General features: G+C 45.5%; 1 protein-coding gene across 1 annotated transcript in view; it reads right to left on the bottom strand.

Annotated features, from left to right (window-relative positions):
* cntnap2a (contactin associated protein 2a) overlaps positions 1 to 19,730 on the bottom strand; it is a 2,445,269-nt gene that overhangs the window by 1,633,552 nt on the left and 791,987 nt on the right. The window contains exon 3 of the mRNA XM_038797786.1: positions 17,213 to 17,406. Within this exon, the coding sequence (XP_038653714.1) occupies positions 17,213 to 17,406 (194 nt within the window). The remainder of the gene's footprint in view (positions 1 to 17,212; positions 17,407 to 19,730) is intronic.

The raw sequence follows: 19,730 nt of genomic DNA on the forward strand, positions 1-19,730 counted from the left end.
CAACTGTGTTGGCTTTTACTGAAATACTCCAACATTACTTATTTTCGATACAGCTGGCCCAAATATTCCGTCTGACATTAAGAAACAGCATTGGGACAAGGTTTGTGTCCCAATGCCTCCTTAGTGGGTGTAAACATTCATGGCCTGCAATTATCTGGAGTAGCTTGTTAATTGGCTGAAGAGCAGCTGAGTGTGGGGGTGCATGTTGTCCCTTAATGTTGAAAGAATGTGTGCCCAGGATACTTACTGACCCCTCATTAACAGTCCTAGTGCTTTTGAAGACTTACCAGAATGGATATATGCAGCTTATCTCAATGATCTGCTTGTACTGGCCATAGAGGTCAGCAATGCTTCATCTCTCACTCTCTCTATCTCTCTCTCTTGTCCTTGCTGGTGAAAAGGGCACACGATGCCCAAAAAAGAGCACTGACAGAAGGACAGCTACCCCATCTGTACCATGACAAGCTGCAGCCAGATAAACACACTTCACTCCCCACACACTCTCATCCCAGCCAACAAGATGGCACTGGTTGGACTGGAGCACGTCCATCCCGTTGATGGGTCAGTTGGGACCAGAGGCTACCTAGGGGATTGACTTGGGGGGGGACCCATATGACCTATATTACCCATGGCACTAATTTAACAGTGGGCAGTCAGCAGCCTGCGCAGCTGAATGGTTGCCTTGCAGGCTGCGGCAATTGTGTTCTGCCCGTCCATCCCAACCCTACGACCCACCTCCTGGCCACCCCCACTACTCTCCCCAGCCCTGGCAGAAGCCCCCGGCCAGCGGCATAACCAGCAGCACAGAAATGGCGATGTTGAACTCTTTCTGTTACCCCCCAGGTTCCGCGGCAGCATGGCAGACGAGCAACGCAAATGGCCATTGACTTCAGGGGGACCAAAATATCCTGCCAGTGGCCAATGGTGAGCTACCCTTGGGAAAACCCACTGCGGTGGGGGGCGCGGGGTGGGATGGGGAGGACAGCGGGCTTTTGTCTCTCATCTTCCTGTCTCAACAACTCTTTTGCAAGGTGCGTGTTCTTCTCTGGAATGTGGAGGTGCCACCTGTCTGTGTTCCATGGCGCTAGGTATTAACTGCTTCAGTAATTTGACAGTGACACAGGTTCTGTGCTATGTTGACTGAATAGTAACCACGTCCCATATTTCTGTTCTGCAAAGTGTTTTTGTTCACACAAAGACAGGGGGAAGGATTCTCCATTGGCCGATGCCGAAATTGGGAAAGGCAATTAGGCGGAGGATCGTTTTTGACGTTGAAATTGTGGCGGTTTCACGCCAAATTGCAATTCTCCGTTGCCTCCACAGTGGCGTCAATGCGTTCCACTCCGCATATACAGTAAACACCATTTGTATATCATTAGTAGGTCTGACCCTATAGTCTCATGGGCCTCCACAATTCTCTGCATCCATGGGGGCGAATTCCCGATAGCAAGGTTCACTTGTGCTTTCAAAATTCATGAAACAGGCGGCGTGGCTGCCTACTAATAATCTGCAAATGGTGTTTACTGTATATGGGGAGCAAAACGCATTGACGCCGCAGTGGAGGCAATGGAGAATTCAGCACCAATTTCGGCATCGGCCAATGGGGAATCCTTCCCCCTGTCCTTGTGTGAACAAAAACACTTTGCTGAACAGAAATATGAGACGTGGTTACTATTCAGTCAACATAGCACAGAACCTGTGTCACTGTCAAACTACTGAAGCAGTTAATACCTAGCGCCATGGAAAACAGACAGGTGGTACCTCCACATTCCAGAGAAGAACATGCGCCTTGCAAAAGAGTTGGTGAAACAGGAAAATAAGAGACAAAAGCCCGCTTTCATCCCCCATCCCGCCCCGCGCCCCCCCCCACCGCAGTGGATTTTCCCACGGGTAGCTCACCATTGGCCACTGGCAGGATATTTTGGTCCCACTGAAGTCAATGGCCATTTGCGTTGCTCGTCTGCCATGCTGCCGCGGGACCTTCCGCGGGGGGATGGGGGGTGGGGAGGGTCACATTCAGCAGGACCAGAAGAACCTGGTGGGAAAGGCTGGAAAATCCCTATGAGATTAGGAAAGAAATGCATCCATGCAGAACAAGACAGATGTGTAAAAACATAAGCCTTGTTCCCTCCTTGGATTGGATTTGTAATTGTATCGTGTACCGAGGTACAGTGAAAAGTATTTTTCTGCATGCAGCTCAAAGAGATCCTTTAGTACATGAAAAGAAAGTACGTAATAGGGAGAGGTCAGTATGGTTATAACAGATGTAAGAAGAGGATCTGTGTGAGAGAGCTCGCAGAGAGTCACCACACTCTGACGCCATCTTGGATCACCGAAGGCAAGAGGTCTTGGCAAAGTGGGAAGTACATAACCTATTCAAAGACAGCTTCAAAGACATGGCTGATCATTTTGAATCACAGAGGAACTAAGCTGTACAAATGTTCATCACTTAATGCAATGCTAAAGACAGTTGTATTCCTACACTGTTGTAAATCAATATTAAGGCTTGTAGTTCAACAAAACATTCATGCCTGAATCAAGAGGAAGCCATTGTTGAAGGACCAATAACCTTATGCGGCAGCTGTAATGTGAGATCTGCTGGCAGTGACCCAAGTTAAAAAGTTTGAATATAAGTGTCAAGTGATTTGACACATTTGACAAAGGATAAAGAGAGATAAGTGGTTGGGAGCAAATTAGTGAAAGATAGCCAACCCATGAAGCTGTAAAAAGAGAATTACGACACAGGAGAGAAGATAGGTAATTCAAAGGCTTTAATCATCTGAGAACTGCACAGCCGCCGAGAAGTGTGCTCATCACATGCTGCCGAGTGAGCCTCATCTTATATACCATTTCCTGGGGGAGGAGCCAGAGGCGGAATCCCCCAGGGTTCCAAGCCCGGTCTAAAAGGGCCAATGCATTAAAGGTACCGTTACAGCAGTTACTGATACCATTCATCACATTCACCCCCGATTAAAAAAACACATAGTCCGTCGGGGGTGAAGTGGAGTTATAAGTTCAGTCTTGTGGGTGGTTTGACCGTCCGTGCTGACTTTCTCCGCTCCGGTGGTGGTGCCGTGGATACGGTCAGTTTTGATGGTGGTATATCCGGGAGCACGGTTGACTGGGCCTTTGCCTGCCTTAGAGCGGGGGTGGGTATCCGGGGTGACTAGCTGGGGGCGCTATGGGGGGCACGCTGCCGGGGTTGGCAGTCGGTGCAGGGAGGGGAGTGTCGGTAGGAGGGGGGGGTCGGTGGGGAAAGCGTCGGGGTCGGTGGGTGAGCCAGCGGGTGCCAGATCTCGTAGGGAGACGGTATCCTGCCTGTCGTCGGGGTGCTCGACGTAGGCATATTGAGGGTTCACGTGTAGCAGTTGGACCCTCTCGACTATGGGATCCGTTTTATGGCTCCTCACGTGTCTCCGGAGTAGGACTGGTCCCGGAGTCGTCAGCCAACGTGGAAGCGAGACCCCGGAGGTGGACCTCCTGGGGACAAACAAACGATTGTTAGGGGTCTCGTTCGTGGCCGTACAGAGGAGCGACCTAATGGAATGTAGGGCATCGGGTAGGACCTCCTGCCAGCGGCGATTGGGAGACTCCTTGACCGTAGGGCTAGAAGGACAGCCTTCCAAATTGTCGCGTTCTCCCCCTCCACTTGCCCGTTTCCCCGCGGGTTATAGCTCGTCGTTCTGCTCGAGGCGATGCCCTTGCTGAGCAGATATCGACGCAGCTCATCGCTCATGAACGATGTACCCCGGTCGCTGTGGATATAAGCGGGGAAACCAAACAGTGTGAAGATGCTGCGCAGTGCCTTGATCACGGAGGCTGAGGTCATATCGGGGCAGGGGACAGCAAAAGGGAAGCGGGAGAACTCATCGATAACGGTGAGGAAATAGATGTTGCGGTTGGTGGACGGGAGGGGCCCTTTGAAGTCCACGCTTAGTCGCTCAAAGGGCCCAGAGGCCTTTATCAGGCGGGCCCTGTCTGGTCGATAGAATTGCGGTTTGCATTCCGCACAGATCTGGCATGCCTTAGTCATGGCCTTGACCTGCTCTGTGGAGTAGGGTAGGTTGCGGGACTTGATGAATTGGGCAAGCCGGGTGACCCCTGGTTGGCAGAGGTCATCGCGGATGGCTCTCAGGTGGTCTTTTTGCGCGTTGGCGCACGTGCCGTGGGACAGGGCATCTGGGGGCTCATTGAGCTTCCCCGGGCGATATCTAATATCGTACGTATAGGTGGAGAGCTCTATCCTCCACCTCAGAATTTTGTCATTCTTTATTTTGCCCCATTGTGCGTTATCGAACATAAAGGCGACCGACCGTAAGCCACAAGACAGGGAGAATTAGCCTTTAACACACTCACAGTCCCAAGATTCCAGGAGCATTAATGTGCAGGCAAGGGTAGCCAAGTGCATTTCTTATGTCTCATAGCGACATGCCAGTGATCTGAAAGGCATTTACAACCATTGACATCAAGAGCAATGTCAGCATTGGGCCATTGGCGCTGGGAAGTGCCACCAACACCAAAGTGATGAGGTGAAGGTCCAAGCGCAAATCAGGCAGAAACTGCTGGACCAAGGTCTCCAAGGTGGCTGCCATAATTCCTGTGGAGACCTCGAGGCGGTTGCATGTCCAAGTAACAACATTAGACAGAATATGGATGAACTCATCCAGCCTCTTCTCTAGTCTGTTCACTGTCTCTTGCAAATCTGACTGATGTTCTGCTGCCTGTAGTTACATCTCCAGCAGGTTTGCGATGGCTGCTTCCAGAGGCTCATCTTCTGATCCGGCCTCAGTGGGTGGCTGTTCCCCGGCAGTCCTCCGAATGCCAGAGACCTGCGGCGGGATTCTCTGATCCTGAGGCTTTTCCGTTGAATTTCTCGCCGGCGTCAATATGGCCTCAGGAGCAGCGATTCTCACCCCTACAGGGGACCAGCATGGCACTGGAGCGACCCACGGTGCTCCAGTTGCCGATCCCACCATCAGATAGGCGCCGCGGGTCTGCGCATGCGCAGTGAGACAGGCGCCAATGCGCACATGCGCAGTGGGACAGGCGCGATTGCCGTGCATGCATGGTGGCTCCCTTCTCCATGCCGGCCCCAATGCAACATGGTGTCGGGCTACAGGTGGCCGGCGCGGAACAAAAGAGGCCCCCAGCCCGAGAGGCTGGCCCGCCGATCGGTAGGCCCCGATTGCGGGCCAGGCCACAGCTGAGGCCCTCCCTGGGTCGGACCACCCTCCCCCCCCCCCCCCCCCCCCCCCCCCCAACCAGGCCGCCCCCAGATGCATTCACACTGAAGTCCCGCTGGGTAAGACCAGGTGTGAACAGTGCTGGCGGAACTCGGGTTTTTTTTGCGTGGCCTCTCGGCCCATCCTGGGCTGAGAATCGCGTGGAGCGGTCCCCGACCAGTGATGCGCCGACTGCGCCAGCGCCAATGGTGCCAATTCTCCGCTCTCCGGAGAATCGGCGGACCGGCGTCGGGGTGGTGTCGCCGATTAGCACCCGTCCCGGCGATTCTCTGACCCGGGCTGAGAGAATCTCGCCCCTGGACTGTCACTGCCCCTGTATGCTGTGGAAACGTGTTAGTGAGGTGCTCCCCAAAATGTGACACTGAGAGTAATCTAGATCAATGACCCACTGGTGGGTGGGTGTCTCTGGACTGTTGGAGGGTGCAGGTGAATGCCATGACAAGTCTTTTTTCAAATGGACCATCAGCATCGTCCTCCAAGGCGGCCTGTGCTAATTTGTCTGAGCCTATTGCTGCCTGTAAGAGATAGTAGATAGATTTAGTTCATGGACAGATGGAATACAACATGTGGACAAATTTAATTTTCATGAAGCCACATGGATGAGAAGGAGTGGAGCAGAGATTGGGAAGAATGCATGCCAGCTGCTTGTGCTGGGCACACCACCACCAATGACATCCCAACCCCTCCTCCCCTCCCCGCCTCCCAAATAAGGGCTGAAGATGCTGTTTGAGCAGGCTGATAGGTGAGATGCTGTGAATAGGCTTTCAATGCTGCCATCTCCCCACCATTATTGTGTGAGATCCCTGAGCTATGTGATGCTTTAACTGCATGATGCCATTGGCTGTGGGTTTGGAATGTTTAGAAGATTCACATCCTGGCAGAGCAGATTAAATCATTCATTCTCTTCCCACATTGGGTGGCATTTCTTTCGCAGTTGCCCGTAGAGTTGACCACCTTCACTGCCACTTCCCAGGCCAGTAAGGTGAGATTGGTGGGCTTCCTGAATCCATCACTGGGAAAAAGAACTGCATGGTACTGGCAGACACCTTTAGTTAAAGCCTCCAGGGAGCAATGTCTAAACCTTGGAATACTTTTGGAACTTCTAACCATTAAGCTGGGTTTCAGAGAATAATGTGTGTGTTCAGCTGGTGTTTAAATATGGCACCAAGAACTTCAACCCCATCAGGTGATGGCAGGCAGGTGAATCAGTGCCCACCTGCAAATAGATTCAGCGAGCAGCTCGCCTGCTCATAATTGATAAGGTTTCAAGAAGAAGATGGGATATGAGAATCTGACCCGCTGATCAGGGGGAAAATTGCCATTAATCCTACTCGCCACCACACTTAGCCTCTGGAGCGGAAAATTCCACCCATAAATTTCTCGATTCAACGCTGCAGCACATTTCTTCCGGGGTCTTCCATCACCAACTTTCATTGATATGAACAATGCAGAGTTACTCAGCAAAGACTTTCAGAACAGAGTGAATTCAGGTAAGACAGGAAACACTAAGAAAAGTGAGTGGGATGCGTAGTGGTTGAGATAAGTTGGCAAATGGATAGGTGGGTGAGAATGGTAGGCGGTAGGGGAGTGGGTAGGTGGACAACTGAGAAGGTGGTAACCGGATGTGGGTGAGGTGAATTGGCAGGTAGGTGAGTAGATGGGTTAGTCAGTCAGTGGGTTAGTGGCTAAATTCATAGGTACATATGGGTGAAGCGGGAAGTGGGCTAGTCTGTAAGTGGGTGAAGCAGGAAGTGGGTTAGTCTGTAAGTGGGTAAGTTGATGAGGTATGTAGGTGGATGAGGTGGTTATATGGAGAGGTGGGTGGATGGGTTATTGGAAAAGTAGGTAGGTGGATCAGTGCGTACGGTGGGTTAATGAGGCAGTGCGTAGTTTGGTGAAAGGGGTGGATTCGTGGATAGGTGCGTGAGGTGGGTAAATGGATAGATGGGTTGGCTGGATGCACAGGTGGATAAATGGGTCTGCATTTAGGCGAGGTAGATATGTAGGTGAAGTGGTATGTAAGTTGGTTAGTAGGTGGGTGGAGTGGAAACCTTTGTATGGCTGGTAAGTGAGTAGGTGGGTAAGTGTGGGGTAAGTGGATAGGCTGGTATGTGGGGCGAATGGGTAGGTGGGTAAGTGGGTGTATGGGCATAGGTATGTGTGTGAAGTGGATATGGGTGAGGTTGAAAGGTAGATAGGTTAGTAGTTGGATTGGTGAGTTAGTGGGTAAGTGTGTAAGTGGGTGGGATGGGTCTGTTGGTATGTGTGTGTAGTGAATAGGTGGGAAGGATGGTTAAGTGAGCAGGTGGGTGAGTGGGCAGTGAGGTTGGGGGGATTGGTAAGTTTGGGTCAGGTTGCTGGTTGGGATACGTTGTCTTGTTGGTGGGGTAATGGGGTCAGGTCAGATTAGGGATGTAGTCACGCCTAGTCAGGAAAGGAGTTGCGTGGTCAGGAAAGGGTAGTTAGGTGGTCAGAGGATTGGGGGAAGAGGGTGATTACGAGGTCAAATGTGGAATAACCCACGTGTTAGACCAGGTTTTAATCTGTCTAATACACCTCAGAACTGTCTGAATTCTTAGAGCCAGAGATATTCATTGAGGATCTCACAGAGCAGGGGAATTGTCCGTTAGAAGTTTAATCTTCCTGGGCAATTCCCACATAGGTCCACATGTTAGGCCTTCCGCAAGACAATTTCCATAAAATTGAATATCCAAATCAATATGCCATATTACAAATTAAATCCTTTCAAACGTCATAAAAGTACCAATATTCCTTCTTGCCTCCATAGCATAAATATGATCACTGCCTCTATGTAACCTAGGGAAGGAAAACTTTACTCCGTGTACAATATGTAATCATCATATCACTCCATTTATGTAGGACAATTTTCTAACTTCAATCCATCCATCAGATCAGCTCCCTGATCAGTTCTGAATAACTGCCGTTCATATTCAAAAAATAAATCTAGACCTGTTGCGAATGAGAATGCACGTAAATCCAATAGAAAGTGTTTATTCAAATAGAATTGTGTAATCAAACTCTCAGCTCCTCCCATATGTCTGACCGTAGCAAGGGAAATGAATTTTCACTTCAAGCTGGTAGGAAAGGATCCTCATGAAAACTTAAAATGCAAATGCATAATTCCTCACTAAGCCAGTGCATTAGAAGGTAGAGAGGGACAGAAAGTAACTGAACTGGCTGAAATTTTCATCACTTTGAAAAATATTAAAATGTTTGTGTCTCCTTTCCTGGCACTTTCAGATTTTCCATTAATCTGAGGCTTTGCATTTTTGCATCGACAGGACACTTGACATGGAAACTACTAAAAATAGCCGACATGGACAGAAAACATTTCTGCACAATATTGTCTTCCAGGTACAGAAATGGTTTGTAGCGTGCAATTTAAACTAACGTCTCAGCCTGTAGCACTTCAATGAAATGATCCAGCCCCTCAGGGACTATAGTTTAGCTGTTATTTTCCAAGCTGAATTAGTTGCAAAACAATTTCAGGACATGCACATACATTTACCGTTCTGAAATGCTGCTGCCAATTTTATTTTAAATCTGGGAAAATTACATCTCAAATAATGCATCAAAGAAATCATGATTCTGTGAACTTGTAAACCATTCAGCATCACCTTAATCTGAATAACCACCAAACAAATAGGAACTGATGGCCATGAAGTGACTTTTCTGAAATTTTCTTAACAATGATTTATATGGTGCACTATTACCATTTCACAAGAGTGCCAGCCAGTGACAGACGACAACAAAAGAGAGCTAAACCACATCCCCTTAATATTGAATATCATTACCATCGCTCGATTCACCCACATTCAATACTCATACCACCACCACTGTGGTTGCAATTTCTGCCATCTACCTGATGCACTGCAAGTAGCCAATGCTTCTTCAGCCAAAAAAAGAACCTCCAACACCTAGTGTGGTGCCACAAGGGGCTTAAATACTGAAAGGTGGTACTTCCCATGGTAGAGATAGCATCGAGAGTGGAGAAGATTCACGGGACCAGACTCTCACACACATCAGATGAAGCAAGGCACCTATGCTGAAGGTTTTTAAAAACAATCGACGACAACCATCAGTAAAGAAGAGCGACAGTTCAAAAACTTTCTTGCCGTTAAAGTGGCAAAAAGGTTGTAAGTGGTCTCAGTTTACTTCGAAAGAGTTTGAGGAATACTTAAGATGGAACTGCATACAGCACATAAAGTCAGCTCCGTACCATCCTGCAACAAATGGGTTGGCCGAATGTTCTATTCAATCAATGAAACATTTCATCAAGTCATCGAAGGATCAAGATACATCGGAAGAAAAGTAAACAAATTCTTAATGTATTATTGGAACACTGCACATGCAACACCAGAGAGTTCACCAACAATGCTGCTGTTCAGGTGGAAACTGCGAGCACAGTTTGATTTGTGACAACCACCTAACACTTCAGAGATTGTCAAATGACAGCAACAAGCAACCTCATATAGATCAGTTACTAGCTTCATGAAGTTAAATCGCAGAGAATTCTCAGGACTTATTTCCCTTGGCCAATGTAGACTGCAATAATTTGGAACAGAGGCAACACGCAGAGACAAGTTCAGATTTTTTTATGAGGACTTCCCAATACCTATAGAGATGGACACTGCAGTAACTTCCCAAAAGGTATCACCTACAGAAGGAAAAGAGGACACATCCAAGATCTCAAATAGCCAGGTTCCAGAACATTGACTATAGCCTAAAATTAATAAACGTCCACCTGATAATTGAATTGTATATATGCAAATAGAGATAATGCATACGTGGGTCTGTTGTAAAAACGTTAAGTCATCATTGTTGCACTAAAGAAGTAAAGGGGGAGGGGTGTTATATACTAGAGAATACACGGTGGCTGGCAATGCGTCACGCGATCTGTACAGATGTCAGCATAATGTTTGCCCGGACTTCAGTTCTCCATCATATATTAAATGAGCAACATATTCTCATAGACAACTCACCGCGTTTGTAAGAATCCAGAGTGTGAGCACCTCTATACCTTTTCGTTGTAAACTCAAAGATATAACAACTCTAAACTCCAGAAGAAAGCCTGCAGCCATGATTTTGAACTTTTTGGATCGCTGCTGATCAGCCTCCTAATAAGAGGCCACAAGTGAAGGAATTGCCCAGCTCCCGATAAAGAGTAGGCTGTGACAGTCCAGTCCTGTCAAAAAATTACCCTTGATTGAAGCCTTAATTATGTTAATTGCTTGCTACCTTCAGGGAGCAATATATCAATTCCAGTGGCAAGCGCATCTGGGAAACTCACCACATGATGGGGTCATCTTGAGTCAATGACGCAAATGGGTTTTAAACAAATTTCCCTACCCCACCATGTCTCCTGACCCACCTTTGTGGGCCAGGAAGATTCCGCCCAATCAGCATGATTCAGCAGATTTGAGTTAAAGTTCTCTGAGCGGTGCATTTATTGGGGAGTTGCTCCGTGCCTGCAGCGCCGAGAAACATCTCGCTATTCAATTGCGTGTTTATTGGCCACCGAGGCCATGCTTAGAGAGATTTCCTGCTGACGAGCTTGAGCTTCTTACAGATCGAGGTGCCGGACTGCAATGCCAAGGTGCCCAGGTGCCAGAAGGAGAGCCAAGGTGCCACCCTACCCTGTTCCTTCCCCCCAGGGGTCTCCCATGGCCTGGGAGACACCCCTCCCCCCAAGTGCCATTACACCTGGTCCACGTTTGCGTGGGTCAGTACTAAATGGCGTCCCAGTGAGGTCGCACAGGCAAGCCCATCTGAGCCGGGGAGCCGGGACGCCGGATGAATCTGGTTCATTTAAATATGCTGATCTGGACCGTGCCCAGTGGGGGCGGGATCAGGATCGCGACGTTTCGCAAGATTCCTTTGATCGTCACGAGACATTTCAAGCATTGTAAATCTTGCGAGAGACCTCTTGTGAGATTCCACGGTCCTGTCCTTACACCAAGTCGGACATGACGAGGCCGCTGAATCATGCCCAACATTTCTGTGAATGCACATTTCTGTGAATGCCTCTGCTTCAGTCACAGCATTGAATCCCTTTCCCGCCACCTCCATCCCCATCTTTAAATGAGTGCAAAGAATTCTTGAACTTCTTGTTCAGCAAAATAAAAATTATCCATTTAGCCCTGCGGCTCTCACCCTCTCTGCACCACTCAGTGCACCCCCTCCCCCCCTCTTACCCCCCAGGTTTCACTCCATCCTAATCCTGAGGTCACAAATTTCTCTCCAGTGTCCCCTGCCCTACCCAAACTTGCATTCCTAACTTTATCTGGCTGATGTCGTAAATTAATCCCGTTCCTCAGGTAATGTTCTCCTCTGTCTGAAAACAACTTTCATTGTCCCCAGTATTGAAAATAAATCCTCAGTCTCTCTATCTTTGAATGTGCTTTCACCGCCAGATCTATCCCCAATTCATTTGCAACCTTTGTTTGAATCCATCCAATCAGGTTCCTGACCCTCTCACACCACTAATTTGTACTCTTATCATGATGCACATTCTCTGTTTACCCGTTCTGAAAGCTTTTCCTCTATGATCCAGCCTGGTGGATATGCTCTCACTTGTTTTTCCTTTGTTATCTATCCAAATGTAGCCACAGCATCCCTCAGCAATTGTTTTGTTTCCTTATTATCACACCTATGAATTGAAGGATCCACCAAGGATCCATCCTGACCCAGTCTTCTTCATCTGCCAAATGCCGTCTTTTGGCAATGTTATTTAGGCATGTGGTCAGCTTCCAGATGACACATAGCTACCACCTTTCTGGCCCCTCCACTGCTTCTATGCAGTTAAAATATTAAGCTGTGGATCTGGAGTCACATGCACCGGTATTTAGTAAAAGCCTGGCACTCTTAACAAATAATGGGAATGTTCTGTCCATCGACTCTAAGTTGAAAAGTCGCAACAGGCTATTTAATTCGCTCCATTCTGTAACCTCCCCAACGTTATAATAATAATAATCTTTATTGTCACAAGTAGGCTTACATTAACACTGAATGAAGTTACTGTGAAAAGCCCTTAGTCGCCACATTCTGGCGCATCTTTCGTGACTTGTCGGAGGAAGCCAGAGCACCCGGAGGAAACCCACGCAGATGCAGAGATAGCGTGCAGACTCCGCACAGACAGTGACCCAGCCGGGAATCGAATCTGGGACTCTGACGCTGTGAAGCCACAGTGCTAACCACTGTGCTACTTTGCCAACGTATCTTTTGTCTGTCTCCAATCTGATGTACACCACGCTTATTCCACCATTACTGCATGTGCCTACATCCACTCATATCCCATACTCTGGACTTTCTTCCCTGAACCCTACACCTCTTCACTTTTTGACTGCCCTTAAAACCATCTCTTTGACCCACTTTCTTTGCCCTGGCATCCATATTTTTTCTCATGCTTGTTTCCTATCTTTGGTACAAATGCTAGTCATCCTTATTGTTAAGCCCATGTCTCAGCGGTCTTAACTGTCAACTTGCCAAAGTTCATTTGAGTCATCAACGAACAACATGGACAGGTGCACAGAACTGGTGACTGGCAATTAATCTTCAAAATAATAAGAACAAATGGTCAAGCCATATTGTTTGAAATTGCTCCCTACAATGTACCTCTCTGAGCGATGCACTCATTTGAGTTCCTCTGGCGGGTTCTGCCCACCAGGTCCACGCCAAGTGATCCCTGTCGTATTCACATCCACGTGCCCTCATATTGATGCAAATAGCTAATGAAGGAGGCGGGGGTGGGGAGGGAAGTGGGGGAGGGGGGGAAGGGTGGTTATCACGTGTAGAAGCCTGATAATCAGATTCAAATTTATTGTAATGGGATTCCCGACATTGAACATTGGTATTCCCATTACGTCATTGGCGGGGTCAATCATTTGTCTTTGTAAACATGATTTTGGCATCTCGTGAGATTTTTCACTTCCATAGCCGATACTGCCCAATGAAAATGGGAGCAGGAAAGAGCCCCTTACATCAGAATAGCTGCCTCACTACTCTCTGGAGGGGCTGCAGTGGTTGAAGAAGGCTTAAAAAAATAGTTATGCTGACAAATCTATATTGAAGCCACCCATTAAATTCTTTATGTTGTCGGAGCAAAATATTTTGTGTGTCGCATAAACTACATTAAGTATAAAAGATTTAACAGTTTTGTTTTAGTTATCAATTCATTTTTATTTTTGGCAACACAGTTCCATTAGTTACAAGCCGTATTTGGTGCTCCTTTGGGAAAAGCTGCATCCTAAACTAGGACAGCAAACCACACAGACAACATCCATTTGAGAGTTGTCAATTGGCTTTATTCACAACTTGGATGAAAAAATAAAGTGAGCCTGCAACAGTGATACAATAATTCGGAGTGTTGATTTTCAGAGTCCCTGAAGCTCCACAATAATGGAGGTGTCTGATGATTTTCACAGTGTGATCCATTGATTTTATGAGCTCCACAGTGACTTCTCGATCCCTTGGGTGACTGCCTATTCTTGTGATACATTTTCCCAACATGGACCAATATCATGAGGATAGGGTAAAATGGTTACAGCACAGAAGGCGGCAACTTTGCCCGTCGTGTTCATGCTGGCTCACTGCAGGAACAATTCAGATAATCCCATTCATCCGCCTTTTCCTTGCAGTCCTGCAAATCCTTATCATCAGATAACTATCCAATCATTTCTCAAAAGCAACAATTGCCTCTGGCGCCACAACACACTCAGGCAGTACATTCAAGATCCTCATCACTTGCTGCATTAAAAAAAACTTTTCTTCAGGTCACCTTTAATTCTTTAGCCATTCACCTTAATTCAGTGTCCTCTGGTTCTTGATCTCTTCTCCCAAAGGGGCTTCTTCCTGTGTGATCTATCCAGATCCTCATAATTTTTGGATACATCTATCAAATTGCCTCGCCACCTTCTCTTCTCTGAGGAGAATGGACCCAACTTCTCAAATCTATCCTGGTAGCTGAAGTCCCCCATCCTTTGAACTATTCTTGCAAATCTTTTGTGCACTCTCTCCAATGCCTTGACATCTTTCCAGCTGGGCACCAATTTACATCCCCCAATTACCCCATTTAACAGCACAGGCAGCTTCCGAGGTCATTCCCCAGGCCCCAACAATGCCTCTCTATGCCCTTGTGTAAGGTAACCAAGTAAACATTTTTAAAATGTACCTTTGTTGCTTCGCCTAAACACACTACATCCTAAGTCAGGCCGACATCAGCCCATCTGGTAGCCAGTAAATTTCATCTCACTTGACACACCAGCTTCCAGCACAGTAGCGAGACCTACAAAAGTAGTTGAGACTTCTGAGTTTGGGACCCTCCACCTCTTCCTGATCACAACCTCTGCCTTGTAGTGATTGGAAGAGGTTCCACCCTTTATACATGGCTTGCCAGAAAATCCTAAAAAAACAGGGAACACTGGAAAAACCGCTCTGTGTTTCCGGGATTATTATTTTGAAACAATTTCTTGGAATAAAATCAACAGAATTATATTAAAAATAACAATGAGTTTAATATTCTTCAGAAATCCTGGTGCAATCCACTTTAATCTACTGAGTTATTTATTTTGTCCGTTTCCAATGGTTAAAACAATAACTTCACAATCCATACATAGACAAAGTGTTACAGGAGTCTTTCGTGATGTACTGAGTTTGCACATAAATTGAACCTATATCTTTTTCTTATTTTGTCATTTTACTGAAATAAGCCCAGTAAGAAAATGAGGATGAGAAGGAAGCAGTCAACATGTCTTGGGAACATTTCTATGCACCAGTGAAGACTGGAATAAGACAGCAACCCAATTTACCATCTTCCACTCAAGAAATACAGTCAGCTCTACTCAAACAGCTGTCAGGTGAGCTTTTCAGTTGTGTGAATAGCAATTGAATTCCAAAACTACTTCCGGTTTTCCCTCATCCATCATTTTAACTTAACTGTTTAACTTCTAGTAAACAAAGATTTTTCACCAAAGTTCCATAAGTTGTCTTTCTCTATTTTAATTTTAAATCCTCTTGCCACTCTTCCCATCTCCGAAAGGTGTTAACAGCTTCCTAGGACATTGTTCCATAGATACCAGTAATCTTCCGATAACTCATCCAGGTAGTTAATATCCATGGGAAATCCTTTGATGAGTATTCGACTGCAAGCCCCATAACAGCTAAGCCTAATCGTGTCCACACCTGATGTCTGCACGTGCACAAGTCACTGAACAGTCAGCAGAACTGACAATCTTGTCTGATTTTACCCATAGGAGTTGAGACCAATTGGAGCAATCACAATTAATAGCAGCTAAGATGAGGAGTAAAGCATGGGGCATTCTCGTTCCTGGATAGGTTAACAGAACATTTCACAAGGGAAATTAGTTTTTTTCAATTCATGAGATTCCCGAGACTCATATGAGTCCTTTCTTTTATTCCTTCTTGTGATATCAGCGTCGTTGGTATGGGCAGCAAATGCTGCTCATACCAACCAATAATGTTTAATTATATTTCGGAAGATAATGAAGAGCCACTCCCTTGAACCTTTTTAATTTTTTTGTCTCAGCATCGAGTACTCTTGAGCCAAGTATAAACAAGTATAAACAAGTATATACAGAAGAAACTCTCTTTCATCTGCCAAAAGGTATGATTTAATCATGGCCTTAGAGAGGAGCAGCTGATTCTATTCCACTTTTTACACATGGCATCTTCATGACCCCACTGAATAAGAGTTCCGATTTAGTGTCAAATTGTGTAAACCCAGAGTTGTGCATTTACATCTACTCGAGTAAGGGCCACATTTGACTTGATAAATTTCCTGTGAGACCCATACAGCAGGCAGCCATTCCTCCCATGAGGCTGAGTTAGATTTGAGTCTAACAGTGAAAGGATGGGACACCTGGGTCACGAGTTTATACTTTGTACTTTGATTTCCACCAGATTTCAGATGTAAAATGAAATGGAAATAGAAACGGCATGAATCATCTCATTTATCATGAGATTTAACTACGACCCACTCTAAATGTCTCCACATAGAACATTGTACAGATCGGTAAATACAATTAAACTCTAAAACGCAAGAATATTCTATTCAATGCTGGTTACTTGCCTATCACAGACAGCATCCACCCTGATACTGCACAGTAGGACCATTATATCCTGTGGAGCATTTGAACATCTCTGCCACCATCAGTTCTATTTTCAACAAGATATTTACCCTGTGTTCACGCAGCTTTAATTGCTATTCCTACAATTGTTCCACATTTCCACACACCAACTACTCTTGGGATGGGAAGGAAGGGGAGAGGGGAAACTTGCACTTATTTCATAATAATCGTTTGGGGGGGGGGGGGGTTACAAGACTACGATTTAACTGTATCATGGTACAGAATAGTAATATACACAAAAATTGCATTTTAAAAAACATAATAAATGTGCATCAGAATATGATACTTTTTTCAGTTCTTTTAAGAATACATATTGATAAAACGATGGTATGGAAAAATAAATTTTGCCTATGGTAGGATCCAATCATAGAATTTATACTGTGTACAACAGACTTGAATGCCAGTTACTTTATTTTCCCAGTCGTTAACGCAACGTCCTCCTTGTGCAGTATGCTCAAAATTCATCCACCCACAATCATGATCTCCTGCTCATAAATTTTACAATATTCACTTTTTTGAACATATTTATGTCACTAATTCTTTAGCATGTGTATTAATCAGGATCAAAAAATTACTTTCGATTTGCAAAAATGTTGTTGGTACACGTGCTTAATGCGTAAAATAAATCCAATTGTTTGCATGGATGCTGCTGTGGCTTGTTATAATAAATTCCTGACTAATATAATTCTTCAAGAACACCTGAATTAAAATCACACACATCTCAATATTTTCCACTGCACCTTAGCTTAAGAAGGTGTTGTTTGCTGTTTGGAAACTAAAGCAGTAACTGCAGTTAGTACCTACCCAGATGTTGCCATCCTGATGGTATGGTTTCCAGTTCCGCCCTTTATCACTGTAAAGTAGTCTGTACTGTGTCACCCAGTCTGAGCTGCTGTACCTGCCTTGGGTTGCTACAGCTGTGACTTGTTTCCTGTTTCCAAAGTCCATCTGCAACCATTGGTAATGATCAGAATCCAGAGGAGACCAGCCACCAGCACCTACACAGTGGGGGAAAAATAATGTCAATATCAATGCAATTTCATCAAGAATTATTTCTGGAAGACAAATAAGTTTCCATTCAAAACGTACATCTATTTTATAGATATATAATATACCACAAACATCAGCAGCAGAACATATTGATATCACTGTTAAATATTACACTTATCTATTATTTTTTAACAGACCATTCTTATTTAAATATGATATTCACACATTTCTTTACATCCCTTAACAGCCGTGTTTCTTGCTCCCTAGCCAATGAGATTGAACGGTTGAGATAAAAACAAGATTGACAGATGAAGTGAGTCAGTTTGAGTGAGTGAATTAGAGCCAAGTCAGGTGCAACAAAAATACAGAGATGAAAAGAAAGGTTAGATTAAAAGAGAAACAAGGGACAGAAGAAAAGGTAAGACAAATAAAGACAGATTTGATATTTATCAAGTCACTAACAACAATTGATTACATGCAGGAATGAGTTTGAACACTTTACATTGTTCCCATTCTGGGTCAGATTAGCATTGCATTAACAATCATCCTATTATTACAAAGGCATTTACACTGTTAATTACAAAATTAAACTTCATATAAAGGGCAATTCATGTGCAAATCCAGCAAGCCCTTAAATTTCCTTTATTCACATTGTTGGGGAAATAGTTACCGTTCAATGTTGAGGTTAACAATCTACTCAACAATTTCACCTGATGCAGTGTGAATGTTTGTAATGCCATTAGATCTCTCAGGGCAGAAGGTCAGTCTGCGGTCAATAGTCTGACTTGCATGGCCATGGTCACAATTTGAGCTGGTTCTCATATTCAATTTTTGGAGCAAGTGGTCACATCTTCGCTGGTCCTCGAGTGATGAAGGGTTGTCCAGATTTTCCACAAAAGTTTGAAATCTGTGACTTCACCACTCAGGTCAGCCACCAGGTTGTGGTTAGTGATGTTTGCAGTCATTCAGGAGGTGTGCCATCAAGATATGACACTGTTTGTAGGGTGTGGAGTGTGCTGCTGTTGATCCTATAGGATTTCAGATGAATGCGTGGATTTTTTTGAGGCTTTTTGTGAAAGGGACTGCTTTGTTAGCTGCCAGCTGGTGGTGTTCATCGAAGAAGATGTTTTCCCTGCGGACATCAAGTCATTAAATATGTGCTAGTCGAGGCAGCCACTCGATCTGTGCTGGTCTCTAACATTCCAGAAGTAATCCACATAGCTTTCCAGAAGTAGCTATCTACCATGTTTGTATGGTGGCTCCTGAGCCAGGTTGAGCAGCAATACTCAGCTGTTGGGTGAACCAGGAAATGCATAGTCTGTTGGCTCTGCAGCTCCAAGTGGTACCTGCCACATGAGATTCCGTCTCATCTTGGCTCTGGTGCTCTGACCATAGGTCAATGTATGGTCAAGAGCGATGCCATGATATTTTGGCATTCAGTTTTGAGTGAATAAGCTGAAGTGGAATGAAACACTGTCTTGACCTATGAGTTGTTCAGGTGGAAGACTGAAATGCCAATGCTGGTAGTGTTTTGTCGAAGTCTCCATTTTCTGAAGTAGGCTTCCAGAGAGCATGGATCTTCAGTGAGTGTTTTCTCGATGTTCCAATGTTCGTTAGTGGGAAAGCCAGAGCCAAGTCATCAGCACTTTGGAATAGCTATGATTTTGTGAGAGGGAGGTCACTGATATATATATTAACTGAGCTAGTGCAAGGACTGATCCCTTTAGTACCCCGTTGTGTGTGGTTATGAGGGGTGACTTATTTGATCTCAGAAGTGTATACAGAACTGATGGTTGCTGATTATGCGGTTGATTAGCTGTAGAGATTTTGCAGATCAGGTGATTTTGGAGAACAACAGCAGCATGCCTGTGCACCGCATTGTCATATGCACTGGAAACCAGCCTCAATTTGTGAGGTGAATTTCACGATCTGCTCCAAGTGATTATGGCCTGTGCAAAAACCTGTCTTTTGGCGAGGGTGGGTTTGCTGTTTCCAGGTAGCAGGTGTTGTTTCAGGACCATTTATGTTATTGAGAGCAAAGAAATGGGACAATCACCGCATGGGTCGTCAAGAGGTTTGACAATGGCCACCATCTTGGATTGGTGCCAGATGTTTGGAAAGGTGCCTGTGCTCTGGATGTTGGTCAACAGCTTTGCTAGTACTTCCTTTGCTGTATAATCTTCAGGGATTCTGGGTGAATCCCATCAACCCCTGCTGCTTTACTCGAATTGGTTGCCATATTGTCTACTTCCTGTATGTAAGGGCTTAGAAGTCAGTCTGCTCTGGCGCAATCTTGAGAGACTGCAATTCTGAAAACCAGTGCAGAAACTAA

This window comes from Scyliorhinus canicula, chromosome 5 (genome assembly GCF_902713615.1).
Source record: "Scyliorhinus canicula chromosome 5, sScyCan1.1, whole genome shotgun sequence".
Classification (NCBI taxonomy): domain Eukaryota; kingdom Metazoa; phylum Chordata; class Chondrichthyes; order Carcharhiniformes; family Scyliorhinidae; genus Scyliorhinus; species Scyliorhinus canicula.